The following is a 17,442-nucleotide window of genomic DNA, read 5'->3' as shown; positions in this document are numbered from 1 at the left end:
TAAGACATCTATCTAATGTTCCTGTCTCGAGAAATTAATATACAACCGCACTGTGTTAAAATTATACCAAAGGTATATATGTAAGATATACGCCCGTATCACGCAAGGTAATAATGCAGTATACTGGTCACGTGATACGGAGACACATGACAATAATACTGAACTGCCATTGGTTGGAGTTCAGGTGACATGTTCTGGACGCATAAATAATATTATCAATTATATCTATTAAAATGAAAAATTATTAAATTCAAATAAATAAGAGCAAACTTGAGTTTCTCAGACTCCTCTGGGATATCGTTGTTTTCAGATTGGTTGCGTATTGTTTAATATATGATCTGTTAAATACTACAAATCTTATACATTATCTAAACTATCTACGTTTTGGTATAATTTTGACATGGTTTTATATCAATTTCTCGAGACAAGAACATTAGATGGATGTCTTTAAGGTATCGTTCAAAACCTAAGATTCTCAGGTTTTAGCCTATACCCCCTTTCATTTTTCCTTTACAGTCTCTTTAACTATGATTTAATTAATATTAATTACCAATATTTGTATTGGCCTAAATTGTTGCAGTAGTTGATTCCGGATATATGTATAGTTTGATAACACAGGAAAATATGTTCAATTGTTATTCGGTAATAAACAAACAGTGTCATCATTTATTGAAATAAAATATTACATTAAATTCATTGAAAACTAAAATTTGAATAAACTGTAAACTCATTTCAAGTTTTCTCTCTTGCACATTTTCAGTTTCCGTAGTTGGAACTTTTGTGTTTTGAATCTGGGGATCAAGTATTAGTCTTCATCTTATAGGATTTAATCTTCATCTTATAGGAATTAATCTTCATCTTATTGGAATTCATCTTCATCTTATTGGAATTAATCTTCATCTTATAGGAGTTAATCTTTATCTTATAGTAATTAATCTTCATCTTATAGGAATTAATCTTCATCTTATAGGAATTAATCTTCATCTTATAGGAATTAATCTTTATCTTATAGGAATTAATCTTTATCTTATAGTAATTAATCTTTATCTTATAGGAATTAATCTTCATCTTATAGTAATTAATCTTTATCTTATAGTAATTAATCTTTATCTTATAGGAATTAATCTTCATCTTATAGTAATTAATCTTTATCTTATAAGAGTTAATCTCCATCTTACAGGAATTAATCTTCATCTTATTGGAATTTCTAAGGATTAACCTGATTCCTCTTCGATATCCCGTATGGTTATTATCTGCAGGGATAACTTTAACTAAGGAATCCAGCATTGATCCTCAAATTTAAAAATGCCCACATCGGATACCGAGATCAAGCATTCATGATTAACAATTTCTACATAAAAGTTCCGATCTCTGTTTGCACATTTAGCTTTTCACTTTTGTCTAATTATGATTATTTTATTTGTTTTAAAGGAAATAAAAAGATGAGTTCTCGAGCTAGTTATGAATCTAATACAAGCCTTACCAGGACGCATAGAAGGCCCAATGTTGATTCTCTAGGAAATTCAAATTAAGAATGATTTTTTAAAAATTAAATATTTTCTAGAATTTCATCGTTTTTCATTAATTACTTCCCATGGACAAGATATTTCATCCTCAACTAAGCTTTCGGTGCGTTCTGTAGTAATTTGCAGTACACTGACCGAAGATATAAGTCTTATTTATTCTATAAATGACAATTTGAATAGGGGAAGAGATTGAGCGAATTTCTTCAGGTAAATAAAAAAAATAAGAAAAGTTAACTTAAATTGTTTTTTTCTGTATATATAGAGTTTCATAATTATATATTTTTTTGAATATTTTGTTCAAATGATATAGTCGTTACAGTTTTTCTTTCAGATTTCAGATTTGGTAAAAGATTGGGATTCTGTAATTTAAAAAAAAAATCCTATAAAATATAAAATGCCAAAGTTAAGCTTTAAATTATTTTTGTTTTAGTAGAAGTTGAGGGAGTTGAGAGGATTGAGGAGGTGGATAGAAGCCGACACTCAGCATATCATATTCTTAGGTAGATCATCTTCACCAAGGATGTAAGGCAAGGAAAGTTATTTCAGAAGTGTACACATCTTTTGTACTTCAGTGTACTGTCTCTGGGCGGTAATGTAAACACAAGACGGATGTTACAGCCTGACATGAGATCCATCTTTCACATAAAAACTGATGCATCTATTCTTGTTTACAAATTCCGCCCATTGAGAACTGGTTTCAATATGTACGCAGAGTATACACGACCGCAATTAACTTTCCTTGCATTACACCCTTGATCTTCACCCACTATAAGATACTCAAGAAGGATGAGACTTATGGGACCCCTGTCGATTGTACAATATTTTTTCATAACTTCTGATATTCATTAATCCCTGCAAGTTACAACTGCCAACTTGTTTTTTTTTCATAACTTCTGATATTCATTAATCCCTGCAAGTTACAACTGCCAACTTGTTTTTTTTCATGACTTCTGATATTCATTAATCCCTGCAAGTTACAACTGCCAACTTGTATTTTTTAATAACTTCTGATATTCATTAATGCCTGCAAGTTACAACTACCAACTTGTATTTTTTTTTCTGCAAAGTTATATTCATACTAGAGCTTATGAACCCAGCTTCCCTGGATCCTAATCCTTCTTTATAATAAAGCAAAGCAAATAAATACCCTATTCAAAATTTAAGGCAAATTGGTCAAGAGGTTTCAGAGATATAATTTGGCATTAAAACAACATAACACTTCTTATCAGTGCTAGCTTGGAAACCCATATTTCTCTGGAAACTAAGTTTTCCTTTAAAAGACAACCAACTCAACAAAGAGCTTGCAAAGCTTAAAACAGTTTAAAATATTAGGTAAATTTGTCAAGGGTTTCATGAGTTGTGATCTGACACACAATACAGCAGGCAAACAGATATAACTACTTTATTTATGTAAATTTCTAGGGTAGCATTTTCAATTCACAACTATTCACAAAGCGTTGTCTGATCCAGAGTGAATAAAATTTCCATGATTTCTCTTAAGAATTTGTTATTTTTAAAACTGGTTTCTCTGCAAAAGGAGAATAAGATACTATTCTAGCAAGATAAAGCGACGAGATAAAGGATCAAAGGATACCGTTGGGAGATTCAGATAAAGGATCAAAGGGTACGCTTGGGAAACAGACATGGCCATTTGCCATTGTAAAATTAGGGTCACTGTAAACTTGAAAGACAGTACCAATAACCCAGGGGGGTTAGATCTTAGCTACCTGTCCGTGTGTATTAGCCCAAGTGTACACTTGGGACAGTTTACTGATAAAGGATATTATGAGATTATGGCCTAATCATACAGTACAAACATCAAATATGCAGTACGCTTTCGAAGTAAAACTGTATGGGGAGGTTTTGTATCTTGAATTACTTAGTTTTCTCTGAACGAAAATGTAATCCTGCATACGATAAAGGTGTATTGGATTTCAATAGTTAAATGGAATATTTTCAGAAATCACCACTGAGTACTGTAATATACAGATTGACCTTACAAAAGTGGAGAACATGGCCTGTACAATTAGTAAAGGATTAGCGTACATCATCACTCTATATACTATATAACCTCGTTGCAATAACCATACAAGATGCTTCTGGAATTATGATTCATTATTTTATTCTGTTTGTTTATAGGAAAAATGTCCGAAGAGCCACAAGCACAATCCGTAGTATGGTTAGGTAAGTAATTAAAAAAATAGTTAAAAAGATCATTGATGTATGTTCTCCATAACTAATTTTTCATTCCAGCGATAGAGGATCAACTGATGATGATCTAGGTAAATATATATATATATATATATATATGTTAATTTGACATAACTGCCCAAACGGCTAAACCAAATTGGCTTAATTTTTTGGCGGGAATCCATGGGCTATCCCTGGGGATAACAAAGGCTACAAAATCGATTTAGTTTCAAGATGCAAATTCCCTCCCCCCCATTTTTTCCAAATATTTTTTTAATTCCACGGGCAATGCCGGACACTATAGCTAGTAAAATATATTCAAAAAAATCTTATTGTCCTTGTATTGGAAATAAAAAACCTTTATTTTTTATTCTTCGAACTGAATGTATGATTTCTCAGATAATAATATGTTTTTGCAACAAGAATTAACTGAAGAGGAGGTGCGGAAAAGACAGGTTGGATTACAACATTCGTCAGCGTAAACTTTAGTAAAGGGACTTAAGTTATAATTTGAAGTTACAAAATTAGTTGTTCCTTTTCTCAAAGTTAGTTTTAAAAGCTTTGTCTGATCAAGAAGAAATAAATATTTATGTTACTCTTTTTATAGATTCAACATTTTCAATTTCAATTTACAAAATTGATTTGCGTATTTCTGCTGTACAAATAATAGGAGAAAATTATCATTATTAAACACTTTTAAAAATAGAACAACGGTGATGTCTTCCCCATTATTGATCAGACATCGCATTTTTTGTTTTTAAAGGTATGGTAGTTATTTATAAACAAAAAATAGTTCATATAAAAAATTATTTGTCTTGAGATTTCTAAAATGTGGTTAGGTATTGTTGTATCCTCAAAATTTGACAGAGATATGAAGAAATTAGTCTATATTTATCATTGTGATTTATTGAATAACGAGTTTAATTCTATATCCATATCTTATCTTTACACCGTGTAAGTACATACCAGAAAACCTAGATAAGTCAATTAATTCTAACGTATTTAGGCAGAAAAATCTATGTAAATCAATTAATTGTAACGTATTTAGGCAGACAAATCTAGATAAATCAATTAATTCTAACGTATTTAGACAGAAAAACCTAGATAAATCGATTAATGCAAATCTATTTAGGCAGAAAAATCTAGATAAATCAATTAATTCAAATGTATTTAGGCAGAAAAATCTAAATAAATCAATTTATGAAATGTATGTAGGCAGAAAAACCTAGATAAATCAATTAATGCAAATGTATTTAGCTAGAAAAATCTAGATAAATCAATTAATTCAAATGTATTTAGGCAGAAAAATCTAGATAAATCAATTAATTCTAACGTATTTAGGCAGAAAAACCTAGATAAATCAATTAATTTAAATGTATTTAGGCAGAAAAATCTAGATAAATCAATTAATTCAAATGTATTTAGGCAGAAAATCCTAGATAAATCAATTAATTGTATTTAGACAGAAAAACCTAGAGAAATCATTTAATGCAAATGTATTTAGGCAGAAAACCCTAGAAAAATCAATTAATGCAAATGTATTTAGGCAGAAAAACCTAGATAAATCAATTAATGCAAATGTATTTAGGCAGAAAAATCTAGATAAATCAATTAATTCTAACGTATTTAGGCAGAAAAACCTAGATAAATCAATCAATTTAAATGTATTTAGGCAGAAAAATCTAGATAAATCAATTAATTCAAATGTATGTAGGCAGAAAATCCTAGATAAATCATTTAATGCAAATGTATTTAGGCAGAAAACCCTAGATAAATCAATTAATTCTAAGGTATTTAGGCAGAAAAACCTAGATAAATCAATTAATTCAAATGTATTTAGGCAGAAAAATCTAGATAAATCAATTAATTCTAACATATTTAGGCAGAAAAACCTAGATAAATCAATTAATGCAAATGTATTTAGGCAGAAAAACCTAGATAAATCAATTAATTCAAATGTATTTAGGCAGAAAAACCAGGATAAATCAATTAATTGTATTTAGACAGAAAAATCTAGATAAATCAATTAATACAAATGTATGTAGGCAGAAAAACCTAGATAAATCAATTAATGCAAATGTATTTAGGCAGAAAAACCTAAATAAATAAATTAATCCAAATGTATGTAGGCAGAAAAACCTAGATAAATCAATTAATGCAAATGTATTTAGGCAGAAAAACCTAAATAAATAAATTAATCCAAATGTATGTAGGCAGAAAAACCTAGATAAATCAATTGCAAATGTATTTAGACAGAAAAACCTAAATAAATCAACTAATGCAAATGTATGTAGGCAGAAAAACCTAGATAAATCAATTAATGCAAATGTATGTAGGCAGAAAAATCTGTTCAAGTCTCCGTAAATTCGCATAAACCTTCTTAAAGATGCTTATTGCTTGAATTTCTTTCAGTCGACTTTCAAGCATTAAGACTTATGTTCCAGGAAGCCTTTGAAGCGATGAGCAGAAAATTAAATGAATTTATGGACTTAGAGAAAAAGTAAGACCTTATTTTTTTGTTTTGTTTTTTAAAACTTGACACTACTGTATTTTAGGCATTTAGAGCATCTTGAGAAAATTGTAGAGTTTCTATCAGCTGTGGAATTAGCTAAAGATGACAAGTTTATTGTCACAATGCCGAAAGATCTAAAGTAAAATAAAATTACATATTTGGAATTAAAAGATTATTCGTAGTATATTTTTTTCTTCAAAAATCCAATTTACGTATTTTGTTTTTAAAGTCATTTCTTTTTAATATATTTGGCTAAAGTTTGTTTTACAATACAGGACAAGATACAAAATTGTGTTTGGCAACATCATCTCTATTCGGGACTTCCATAAGAACGGGTTTACTCAGGTATTAAAAACTTATCAATGTTTCATCAAGTACGGAGAAACGGTAGTAACAACAAGAGATTTAAAAGACAAAAGACGGCCCGGATTTTTTAAAGCAAATACTAGCAATTAAAAGCCTAGATTTCTTCAATTTCAAGATAAAAGTTTTCTGCAATTATTCTACAAATAAAATTCGTTAACAATCCCTTTAAAGAGCCTGGTGAGTGCCCTGGGGAATCCTGTAGAGTTGACCCATCTTTTCAAGAAGAGACAACAGAGGATAAAGGAATTGTAAGGACTTTTACATTTTTTTTTAAATTCAAAAACTTTTATTAAATCAATGTAAGATTTATGGTATTTTGTAGTTTATTTGTTTGTATTTGTTTAGATATTCTAAATATTACATAAACAAACCAAGATCTGATTATGTTCTAAACGAATTCAGTGACTTTTTTCAGGTAGATCAATAAAATCGTCCATTTGGCAGCAAAAGTTGATGCGCGTGAACCCCCCCCCCCCTCTATTTTTTAGTCCTAGCAGGAACCTTGATTTTTTTTACTTTTAATGAAAAGTAATTCAAAAGAATTCTTGCAATTTTTTCTTTTTTAATCGGAGAAAGGGTAGAGTATAGAATGCTGATAGACAGTTTGTACAGGGGAATTGTACAGAACCCTTATCATTGAACATAAAGGTTAACATGTACATTTAAAGAAGAGGGGGATTTTTGTAGACGTCATTTTAAGCATGAATGAAAATGCAGAAACCAATTAATGTACATTGTCAAGTCGTTTTTCTAACTCCTTGTGCAAAGTTCAAATATTCAAAAAATATTTAGCAATATGAAAAACATCACGCAAAACATTCAAAGAGCCATTCTTTTGATATAAAAAGGGGTTCGAGAATACTGAAAATTATAAGCCCAGCCAAGCGCGCGATTCCTTCCATTTCATCCTACAAGAGGGGTGGGGCACATGGGGGCGTGGTCCACCCCCCCCCAGGTTCGGCCCTAACTTGTTTGCTAAAAATGTTATTGATGTATCTTAAATTTGTTAACCTTATTTTGGTTTTTTGACATAGCATAAGTTGGAAGAATTTAAATTGTAATTTTTTGACTAAAAAAGCCTGGTTCCCAGCTAGATGTGTCACTATCTCTGTTGAAGTTAAACACTTTTGAATTGATGAAATAAAGTTTTTGAATTTCAAAAAATCCATTATCATATACAAAAGTTTTTTGTCCCAAAATATTTTTTGTGCTCCAAATTAAGAATTTTACTCAGAAAAATTGTTATTTTTTCTCACGAGCAATTTCTATTCATGTGCATGATAAAAATTTAACATCCAATATGCCTCTCTGTTTATGTGATAAGTGAATTAACTTGGAATGAAAGGTCATGAAACCTTAACAAGATTATGTTTAAGCTTAAGATCACGTGAATTTAATGGTTCTGTCAATATTCCAGAAAGCTAGAACTTTCGATCACAATTTCTCCTATTAAACATAATTTTTCAGCCTTCTTTCTTAAATACTTTTTTGCCAGCATATACGTTATGAATAAAAAGTATTAAACAAACAAATTCGTAAGTTTAAAGATTGTTAAAATATAAACCAAAACGCGTATGATTTCAAATAGAAGAAACCGAATGCCTCTAACTCTGTTTAGTCAGGGGTGAGATATATACAGTGGCCGTGGGCTGTCATCCCCCCCCCCTCCGAACACCCCATCTTTACGCCCTTGATATGAAAAAATTATGAAATGTTCCTTAAAGACAAATCCAATTCGGAAAATATGTTACAGTCTATAAAACAAAATATGCGTTGGTTGGTCTAGCTTCCCATCCTTCTTTCAAAAAATATTTTCACAGATGACATAAGCCGTGCAGGGATAGTCTAGCTCTATTGCAGAAATGTTGATTTTTCAAAACTTTAAAATTGTAAATTATTTATACAAAATTCATATTTTACCTTGGTATAAGCTCTTATGTTTTGGATAAGTATTGTTATGCCCATCGGATAATTTTTCAAGTTTACTGATGATCGTATAACTTCTTAATTTGCAGTTTTATACAACAAATCTCTCATGCTATGGTATAGAAAAACTGTCTACTGTTTACATACCCCAGATCTGTGTACACAGATGCCGCAACTCTCATTTATCCGATGTACTGTATGTCACTACATGATCTATACCTAACACCGATTCCCTTCTGTCCCTGATCTCTGTCCTTATTGCAAAGACGACGGATTACATCCCTTGTTCTTAATGCATAGGGTAGGGCATAGGACGGTAAAAAGACCAGTCAGTGTTTGAAGAAAATCTAAAACATTCCGCAACTTTTTTGTTGTTTAAGCTTCAGATTAAAAACCTACTATTTTTAAAAAACTTTAAAAAACTTGAATTATCAACGTGTGTCAAATCCATTTGTCAGAAAATTTTTCCCGAAATATTTTTACATTTTTAAAATTCAAAATTGAATTAGCAAAGTAAGTTGTCTAATTTTGGACTAAATTGGACAAAAAACTTGCATTGCAACCCTATACATTTACTTAAGTTGTTTACTAGGGGAACTCCCCCCCCCCCCCCCCAGGATATACTTAGATTCAGACCCAGCCTTTATAGGCTTTATTGTTTGTCAAAAACTGTATCTTCAGGTTTAAAATCGATCTGTTTTAAAGGAAATGGAGCAGGTTCAACAGTTTGAGAGTATTGGGTTCAGATATGACTCCGAGCTTACAGTTCCAGTACAACATTTACAAAGGTAGTTTCAGGGACAAAATGTAGTAAATATGAGATTCAGTTGAACTATACGTAGACTTGATTTAACTACTTTTCTTCAAGTACAGTCGTCGTCGTAATTATCAATACAATGAAGACGACTTTCTATTAAAAATTTTATTTCTAACAATTGCTTTTTAACAGCATGGATACACACATCATGGAAACAAAGTAAACTTATCAAATAACACCTTTTTTTGATAAAAAATTTCGATTTCATTGTATTGATATAGAAGCCGACCATTGTAGTTTAACAACTTCTCCGTTCTCATAAAATCTGGTCCCTCTGTTCTTATTTTTCATCTTATGTTTTTTACTGAAATGATTACGTCGAATAGGTTTCTATTGTTAAGCTGAAATATTACTTGACAAAGGAAATGATTAGTTACTCGACATAAACTCTAATTTTCTTATAACTTTAACTTTGTAACCTGATGGTGTAAACCTTTGATACTTCAAACTTTGACTGTTTAATTATGCAGCATTCATAGTTTGAATAATTAATATCTTTCGATGTATCAGCATTTAAAAGATCTTTATGTTCCTCGAGTTTGAGATGAGTTGAGGCTGGGTTGGTTGTTTCCTACTATTTGTATTATCTTCAGATATCCAATTCTTCTGGAAGGTTTGATCTCTTCAAGTAAACAAGCAGGAGAACTGGAGTACATGGAGTACTTTACTCAAGTATACAAGGTATATATTATATAGAACTGGAGTACATGGAGTACTTTACTCAAGTATACAATGTATATATTATATAGAACTGGTGTACATGGAGTACTTTACTCAAGTATACAAGGTATATATAATATAGAACTGAAGTACATGAAGTACTTTACTCAAGTATACAAGGTATATATTATATAGAACTGGTGTACATGGAGTACTTTACTCAAGTATACAAGGTATATATTAAAGGTAAATATTATACTAGCCTGGAAACCCAGCGTTGCCCAGGTTACATAAGTTGATCCCACCGTTTACCCGCACTTGAACGATTTACTGGAAAACTAAATTGTCGCCATTAATGTCGACCCACTCATTTAAGAATCTTTAAACCAAGCTAAGAATATTCCTGTGGGTCTCCCAAGTTCCCCAATTAAAATTAGAGGCAAATCGGTCCAGGGGTTCCTGAGTTATGATCGGACAAACAAACAGACAGACACCATACAGAGATTACAACATTATATAGATATAGATATAGCTGGAGTACTTCATTACATGGAGTGCTTTACTCAAGTATACAAGGTATATATTATAGAGAACTGGAGTACATGGAGTACTTTACTCAAGTATACAAGGTGTATTATATATTATAGAGAACTGGAGTACATGGAGTACTTTAATCAAGTATACAAGGTGTATTTTATATATTATAAAGAACTAAATTAGCAAAACTACCCACCTAATTATATTGAGAACTTGTTTCAAAATAAATTTTTTTTATAGATATGTCATGATATAAGTATTACAGCGAATAGTATGATGGAAGCAGGTAAACAATTGATAAAGGAACTGAAAATATTACTTGCCTTTAATTTCTATTTTCTACTTCTAGTCCTCACAATCATACCTAATGTCGTTGAATTTTAAATTTTTAAACTTCTGCTGGAAAAATAGTTAAAGTTAGAAATGTAAAATATAAAGGGTTTAGAAAATTTGTGTTTTTAGCATGTTTTCCGTGCCTTTTATTTTAGATTAGATTAGATTAGATTAGATTAGATTAGATTAGATTAGATTAGATTAGATTAGATTAGATTAGATTAGATTAGATTAGATAAGCTTAGATTAGATTAGATTAGATTAGATTAGATTAGATTAGATTAGATTAGATTAGATTAGATTAGATTAGATTAGATTAGATTAGGTTAGATTAGATTAGATTTCCCAGTCACAACGGTACCCTTTTAACCTCTATCTGATAATGAACAAATGAAATATATTTAGTTTCTAAAGTTTTAAATTAATTGTTTTTAGCTGTGATGGTTTCTATGTAAAAGAGAAAATGAAGGAAATCACCAAAAGTGAATACTTTTCAAAAAAATAAAGATTTCTTTTCCATTGTCGCTCATGGCTCAGGATTACAGGGTATACCAATAAATGTTTAACGGACATGGGATCTTTTAATAGAGGGTCAATTTAGATAACGTTTAACGTCATCTCGTGTTTAGGAAGAATTCAGAACCTGGAGTTCGATATTACATCACAGGTTAAATTCACAATTCTATAGTTCTGGGATTCCATTTCAGAAAAAAAAAATACTATTTTATTTACGATTTAATCATGCTTAATCCTTCATTTCCTTGACATTTTTATGAACATTTCCTAAAAGTTAAATAATTCAGGGAACTTTAGTACACAGAGGAACTGTTCGGTGTAAAGAAAACGGGAAGAAGAAAACATTTCCGGTGACTAACTTGTATTTGTGATGAAAAAGTACCTATTTACGCATAAGAATGTGTCTTTAAATTTTTTACTTAAGAAAGGGGGTCGTGCCCCTTGTTTGATCTCCCCTGTCCCATATATTTATTGACACATGTGAACTTTGATTGATTTCATTGCAAACATTGTCGGTTGTGTGCACACTCAAGCAAATTCACTGAACTCTTATTCATGTCAACGTGGATTTCCTGGAGTAAATAGAAATAAAATAAGATGCTTAAGATATTATTTCTAACAATATTGTGTGTATTTCCATAGGACGTGAGGACCTTTGTATAAGACTAAAAGAATCCATTTAAATTTAAAATTGCAGAAGTGTATTTAGGACGCACTAAAGTGTGACATAAATACATTATTATATATACACATAAACCCCAATACATACTTTAATTTTATACATATTGCAATTTATATTTGTTAAATATTTTAGGAGATATTCAAGAAGAATAAAGACAGTTCTTTTGATGCCCACGTCTTCTTTTTCGATCAGTGTATTATTATTACAGAGTTTACACCAAGGTGAATATATTATGTACAGGGTGGTACAGCAGCAGAGTTTACACCAAGGTGAATATATTATGTACAGGGTGGTACAGCAGAGTTTACACCAAGGTTAATATATTATGTACAGGGTAGCAAGGTTTATAACAAGGTAAATATATTATGTACAGGGTGGTGCAACAGGGTTTATAATAAAGTAAATGTATTATGTACAGGGTGGTGCAACAGGGTTTATAACAAGGTAAATGTATTATGTATACAGGCTGGAGCAGCAGGGTTTACAACAAGGTAATATATATGAAAAGGGTGGTGCAACAGGGTTTGCAGCAAGGCAAATATATCATGAACAGATTGATACAGTTGGTGTACATATTTTTAACAGGTTCTCAAATATCAAAATCTTATATTAGGACAAAAACAATGTTAAAACGCATAAAACTATTTTTTAGAAAAGTATCTACATCAGAAGATGAATATAAATTTCTCCGAAGATTTAATACAAACCATCTCACGGTAAAATATAAAAAATACAATAATGTAGGAGTTTATTTTTTACCTTTTCACTTTTGTCTGGACAAAACCAAAATAATTTTTTCTTTTTGAAAATTGATTGCTTTTATAAAAGTGGTTCACTTTCAAAGCGACTTGCAAAATGTTACAGAAGAGATTATTTCGTTTAAAAATTGTCAGAATTCGTCTGTTTTCATGATAGAAAAACGATGATATCTATGTAATTGTTACTCACATAAAGATTGAATCGAGCATATAACGCTGTAAGTGAAGGGTCAGTTAAAATTATATTCTAGATTGATTTCATGATGCAATCACTACACACTCTGATTTTTATTTTTAAATCTTTGCAACCTGAAGTCGTGACCTTTGATATATTAAACTTTGAGTTTGGCTTGATCTTGGCATAAAATATCAACAGTTTACACCATCAGGATGCAGAGATGGGATTAGAAAATTAAACTTTATGACGAGTATTTAGTTCCTGTGATGTAATCAAGGTTGTATAGTTTCATAGCAAAGGACACTCTAAATCATCATATGATGTCACTTTCTTATTGGCGGAGGCTAAAGTGGCAACATTGCTAGTGAGAGGAAAGAGGATTTCCTTCGCTTTTTACAGCTGACAAGCGGAGAAAATTCGATATTCCTCACCCACCGCCAATAATATGTGACGTCATATCAGAATTGTTATTGTCCATTGCTATTAAGACGACATTTCTATTACAGTGAAGCGCATTCAGAGTATCTAACCTTAATATACAACCTTGGTTGTAATGATACTACCTTGTATTAAATTCTAGGTAAAAGATGAAGGAAAGAGTAAAAAGTCCTTTGAGATCTATGATACAGATGACAGGTAACTAAATCTTTGCAACCCGTTTATATTTTTCAGCATTGGTCAAAACTTTCATATTAGAGACGGAGAAAAATGGAGGGAAGGAAATTTTTCAAGAATGTGAATATTATTATAATAGTTTACTTACTGAAATATTACGATATCTACTGTTTAGACCCCGTAACATCTATATATCAGGGGTCAATATAATTCCTTTTTCAATCCCATTTGGGATTGACAAATTTGAAAGAAATGGGGGCAAATTCTTTAATTGGGGGCAAATTTTTTTTTTTTTTTTAACTGGGGGCATTTTTTTTAAAAATTGGGGGCAAAAAATCATTTTGGGATCGAGAAAATCAGCTTTTTTGGGAATTATATTGACCCCTGCTATATATACTATGCTTGTCTGAGTGTCCGTCTGTTTGTGTTTATCCCATAAACGTCAAAACGGCTAAACTGATAGGGACCAAATGTTGTGTGGGACCTCACATGACCACAGGAAAGGTTTATGGATGATAAAAATTTCAAAAATTAACCTCCAACAAAATTCGATTTTCATTAAATTTTGAAATTCCACATTTACTTCTGTAAAATCCGCGAATTTTTTTGTTTGCTTTTTGTTTTGTTTTTCAATGTTATAGTTATAGTATTTATTTTCAAACACAAAATACAAAATAATAATGTATGATGGTTCAGCTTAAAATAAAACACAGAAGAAAATTTATTATGAGCCAATTCAAAATATAATGTTTGATAATTTTGTTTGATCGTTTTTGTTGAAACAAAGTATACATATTGAAATCTCAACTAAATATACATTCATTGTGCATTTACAAGTAGATAATTAGTCAGCACCTAAATAATCAAAACATTTTCAGGAATGCATTCATTGAACTTATAAATACATATTGATTCAGCAAAAGTAGAAATGTATTCTCGTTGACTGTAGTAGACTTGACATCTACCATTAGCAAAGGGTGTGAACCCACACTCGTTGACTTTAGTAGACTTTGCCATCTACCATTAGCAAAGGGTGTGAACCAATACTCGTTGACTGTAGTAGACTTTGACATCTAGCATTAGCAAAGGGTTTGAACCCATACTCGTTAACTGTAGTAGACTTTGACATCCACCATTAGCAAAGAAAAAATTTTCACAATTGAAATAGTATAGATGGGCACGACAAGTATCAATATATACTCTTTTTATAATCTAACAAACATTTTAAACCTAAGTGTTGATTTTGTTTTTGTTTCGGCTGCTAGGGTCAGCCTGAGTGTAATCTGTACAGATGATGAAGAAAAGATGATTTGGTTACAAAAGGTACCATTTTAAGACATGCCATTTTGTTATTCCTTTAAACGGGCTGTAGGCGTAGTTTTACGAGATCCTCCATTTAAAAAATGTCTAATTCTAGACGGTATCTTTTAAATATTTATTAAGGGAAAATTAGGAAAAGGAAGATATTTTAAAACGTCTTGAATTCGGATAATTTTCCTTCATGGAATAAGAACCACCAATCCACAACTCACTTTTAGAGAGAGACCATGTTTGAAAATACTTTATTTGTTTAGCTCCTCAAATATGGATATCTTTTTCATGTTTGATCAAATAGATTATCAAGTACAATAGGTGGCAACAGAGAAATGGACCAATGATACACGACGTCACAAGTGTCAAAAATAACAAGGAAAATTAAATTTTCTCACAATAGTTGACATGTTTTCCAAGATTCAATAAAAAAGTGTAAAAACAGAAAATAAAGAGCACATATAATTGCACTTATTTCACTGTAAGATACGCACTTTATTCTAAAATTATCATTATTATTAATGATTTTGTTGGACACAAAAACTGAGTTGACACTTGATGGCGTAAGAATATAGGTGCTTTGAGAGTGTACAAATTCTACGTTGCCATCTATTGTACTTTACAATATATTTGATGTTTGATAATATAACGATTTGAATTACACTCTATAAATTACATCAACAAACCCTTCTAGTATCTCAATTCCAGAAAAAAAACTATCTTATATCTGAAAGAAGCGTGTTTGCGCGAAATAAAAGAAGTCATTGTAATAATTGATTATTACTTTAAGAGAATATAACTTTCGAGATACCCTAAAAAACAGTTACACATTGTCGCCTAATTTACAGAACAAAATGGGCCGGATATAAAAGGTTATGAACTACTCGAAGTGTTTTTTTTTTGCAAAAAGTCCCTTCAAAAGGTTTGTAAGCGTAATTTTATGTAAACCTTCATGCAAAGATATAAAATGGTACCCTTTAACCTTTATCTGATCAATAATGTGAAACATATCGTCGTTGCTCTAGGGTTAAGAGCATGTATCTTAATTCTAATAACTCCTGCATATTTTCTTGTAGTACTAATGCTCCAGTCTTTATTATAGAGAACCAACAAATGAAAAAAATCAGTTTTAAAAATTATAAAAATTTAAATATAACTAATGCTTGATCCGCCAATGCTTGAAATAATACTTACAGACGTTTTCAGTTCGGCTATGTTAACCGCATGTAACCAACTTAAATATGTTAACTTAATCTTGTTTTGAATAGATTAACGAAACTTTGAAGAGCTTGGAGAGAATTGGCGATACATTAACAAATCCTGGAGCTTTCTAAATAATTATTTAAATATGTTAAATTTGTAAATATTAACCGACCTTGGTCCTTTTTAAACAACTGTGTGATTTAAATATTGTAAAAAAATAGTCCAATTATTGAGCTTTTAACCATTTTAATTTTCATTATAAATAAATCAACCAATTTTAAAATATTTTTCATTTAAACTTTTTTTGTACCTTTCAAACTTAGTGGTTTAAACCTTTGATAGAAATGAATTGAGTCTTTGTCACTATTTCTGATTTTCTAATCCCTATATTCTTTTATCCGATTTACAACGTTATAAAGGTATCCTTCAAATCATTCTTTTATTCGATTTACATCGTTCTAACGATATCCTTCAAACCAATCTTTTATCCAATTTACAACGTTATAAATGTATCCTTCAAACCATTCTTTTATCCGATTTACAACGTTATAAAGGTATCCTTTAAACCATTCTTTTATCCGATTTACAATGTTATAAAGGTATCATTCAAGCCCATTCTTTTATCCGATTTACAACGTTCTAACGATATCCTTCAAACCATTATTTTATCCGATTTACAACGTTATAAATGTATCCTTCAAACCATTATTTTATCCGATTTACAACGTTATAAATGTATCCTTCAAACCATTCTTTTATCTGATTTACAACGTTATAAAGGTATCCTTCAAACCGTTCTTTTATCCGATTTACAACGTTATAAAGGTATCCTTCAAACCGTTCTTTTATCCGTTTTACAACGTTATAAAGGTATCCTTAAAACCCATTATTTTATCCGATTTACAACGTTATAACGGTATCATTCAAACCATTCTTTTATCCGATTTACAACGTTATAACGGTATCCTTCAAACCATTCTTTTATTCGATTTACAACGTTATAAAGGTATCCTTCAAACCATACTTTTATCCGATTTACAACGTTATAAAGGTATCCTTCAAACCATTCTTTTATCCGATTTACAACGTTATAACTGTATCCTTTAAACCATTCTTTTATCCGATTTACAACGTTATAACGGTATCCTTTAGACAATTATTTTATCCGATTTACAACGTTATAACGGAATCCTTCAAACCCTTCTTTATCCGATTTACAACGTTCTAACGATATCCTTCAAACCCTTCTTTATCCGATTTACAACGTTTTAAAGATATCCTTCAAACCATTCTTTTATCCGATTTACAACGT

The 17,442-nt window shown here is 30.7% G+C and overlaps 1 protein-coding gene across 5 annotated transcripts; it reads left to right on the top strand.

The window, feature by feature from the left end:
- The first annotated feature begins 589 nt into the window (after positions 1-589).
- Positions 590-16,405, top strand: LOC111699702 (rho guanine nucleotide exchange factor 25). 5 transcript variants are annotated; one of them, XM_023470428.1, is made up of 23 exons: positions 590-642; positions 1,432-1,518; positions 1,707-1,733; positions 1,960-2,026; positions 3,666-3,710; positions 3,780-3,808; positions 4,116-4,171; positions 6,161-6,216; positions 6,272-6,367; positions 6,504-6,573; positions 6,766-6,842; positions 6,940-7,009; positions 9,226-9,308; positions 9,931-10,009; positions 10,618-10,626; positions 10,775-10,820; positions 11,497-11,534; positions 11,671-11,733; positions 12,198-12,286; positions 12,718-12,781; positions 13,582-13,637; positions 14,882-14,939; positions 16,196-16,405. In XM_023470428.1, exons 2-23 carry the CDS (start codon positions 1,443-1,445, stop codon positions 16,259-16,261), a joined length of 1,320 nt encoding a protein of 439 aa, XP_023326196.1. In that variant the 5' UTR covers positions 590-642; positions 1,432-1,442; the 3' UTR covers positions 16,262-16,405. The 5 variants fall into 5 exon arrangements, 4 of the variants coding, with proteins under 4 accessions (XP_023326196.1, XP_023326197.1, XP_023326194.1 ...); XM_023470429.1 differs by having other exon boundaries at positions 1,957-2,026; positions 4,140-4,171; XM_023470426.1 differs by having other exon boundaries at positions 1,957-2,026.
- Positions 16,406-17,442: the final 1,037 nt, after the last annotated feature.

This window comes from Eurytemora carolleeae, unplaced genomic scaffold (genome assembly GCF_000591075.1).
Source record: "Eurytemora carolleeae unplaced genomic scaffold, Eaff_2.0 scaffold324, whole genome shotgun sequence".
Lineage (NCBI taxonomy): Eukaryota > Metazoa > Arthropoda > Copepoda > Calanoida > Temoridae > Eurytemora > Eurytemora carolleeae.
The sequence above is the reverse complement of the archived record's forward strand: the minus strand, read 5'-3'. Positions and strand labels throughout refer to the sequence as shown.

Excerpts from the sequence above, each read along its gene's own strand:
- LOC111699702 (XM_023470426.1), top strand. The coding sequence starts at position 1,443 with ATGAGTTCTCGAGCTAGTTATGAATCTAATACAAGCCTTACCAGGACG. Across the intron at positions 11,535-11,670 it reads AGTTCGATATTACATCACAG|GGAACTTTAGTACACAGAGG; the intron begins GTTAAATTCACA and ends TAAATAATTCAG. Across the intron at positions 12,287-12,717 it reads ATTACAGAGTTTACACCAAG|AAAAGTATCTACATCAGAAG; the intron begins GTGAATATATTA and ends ACTATTTTTTAG.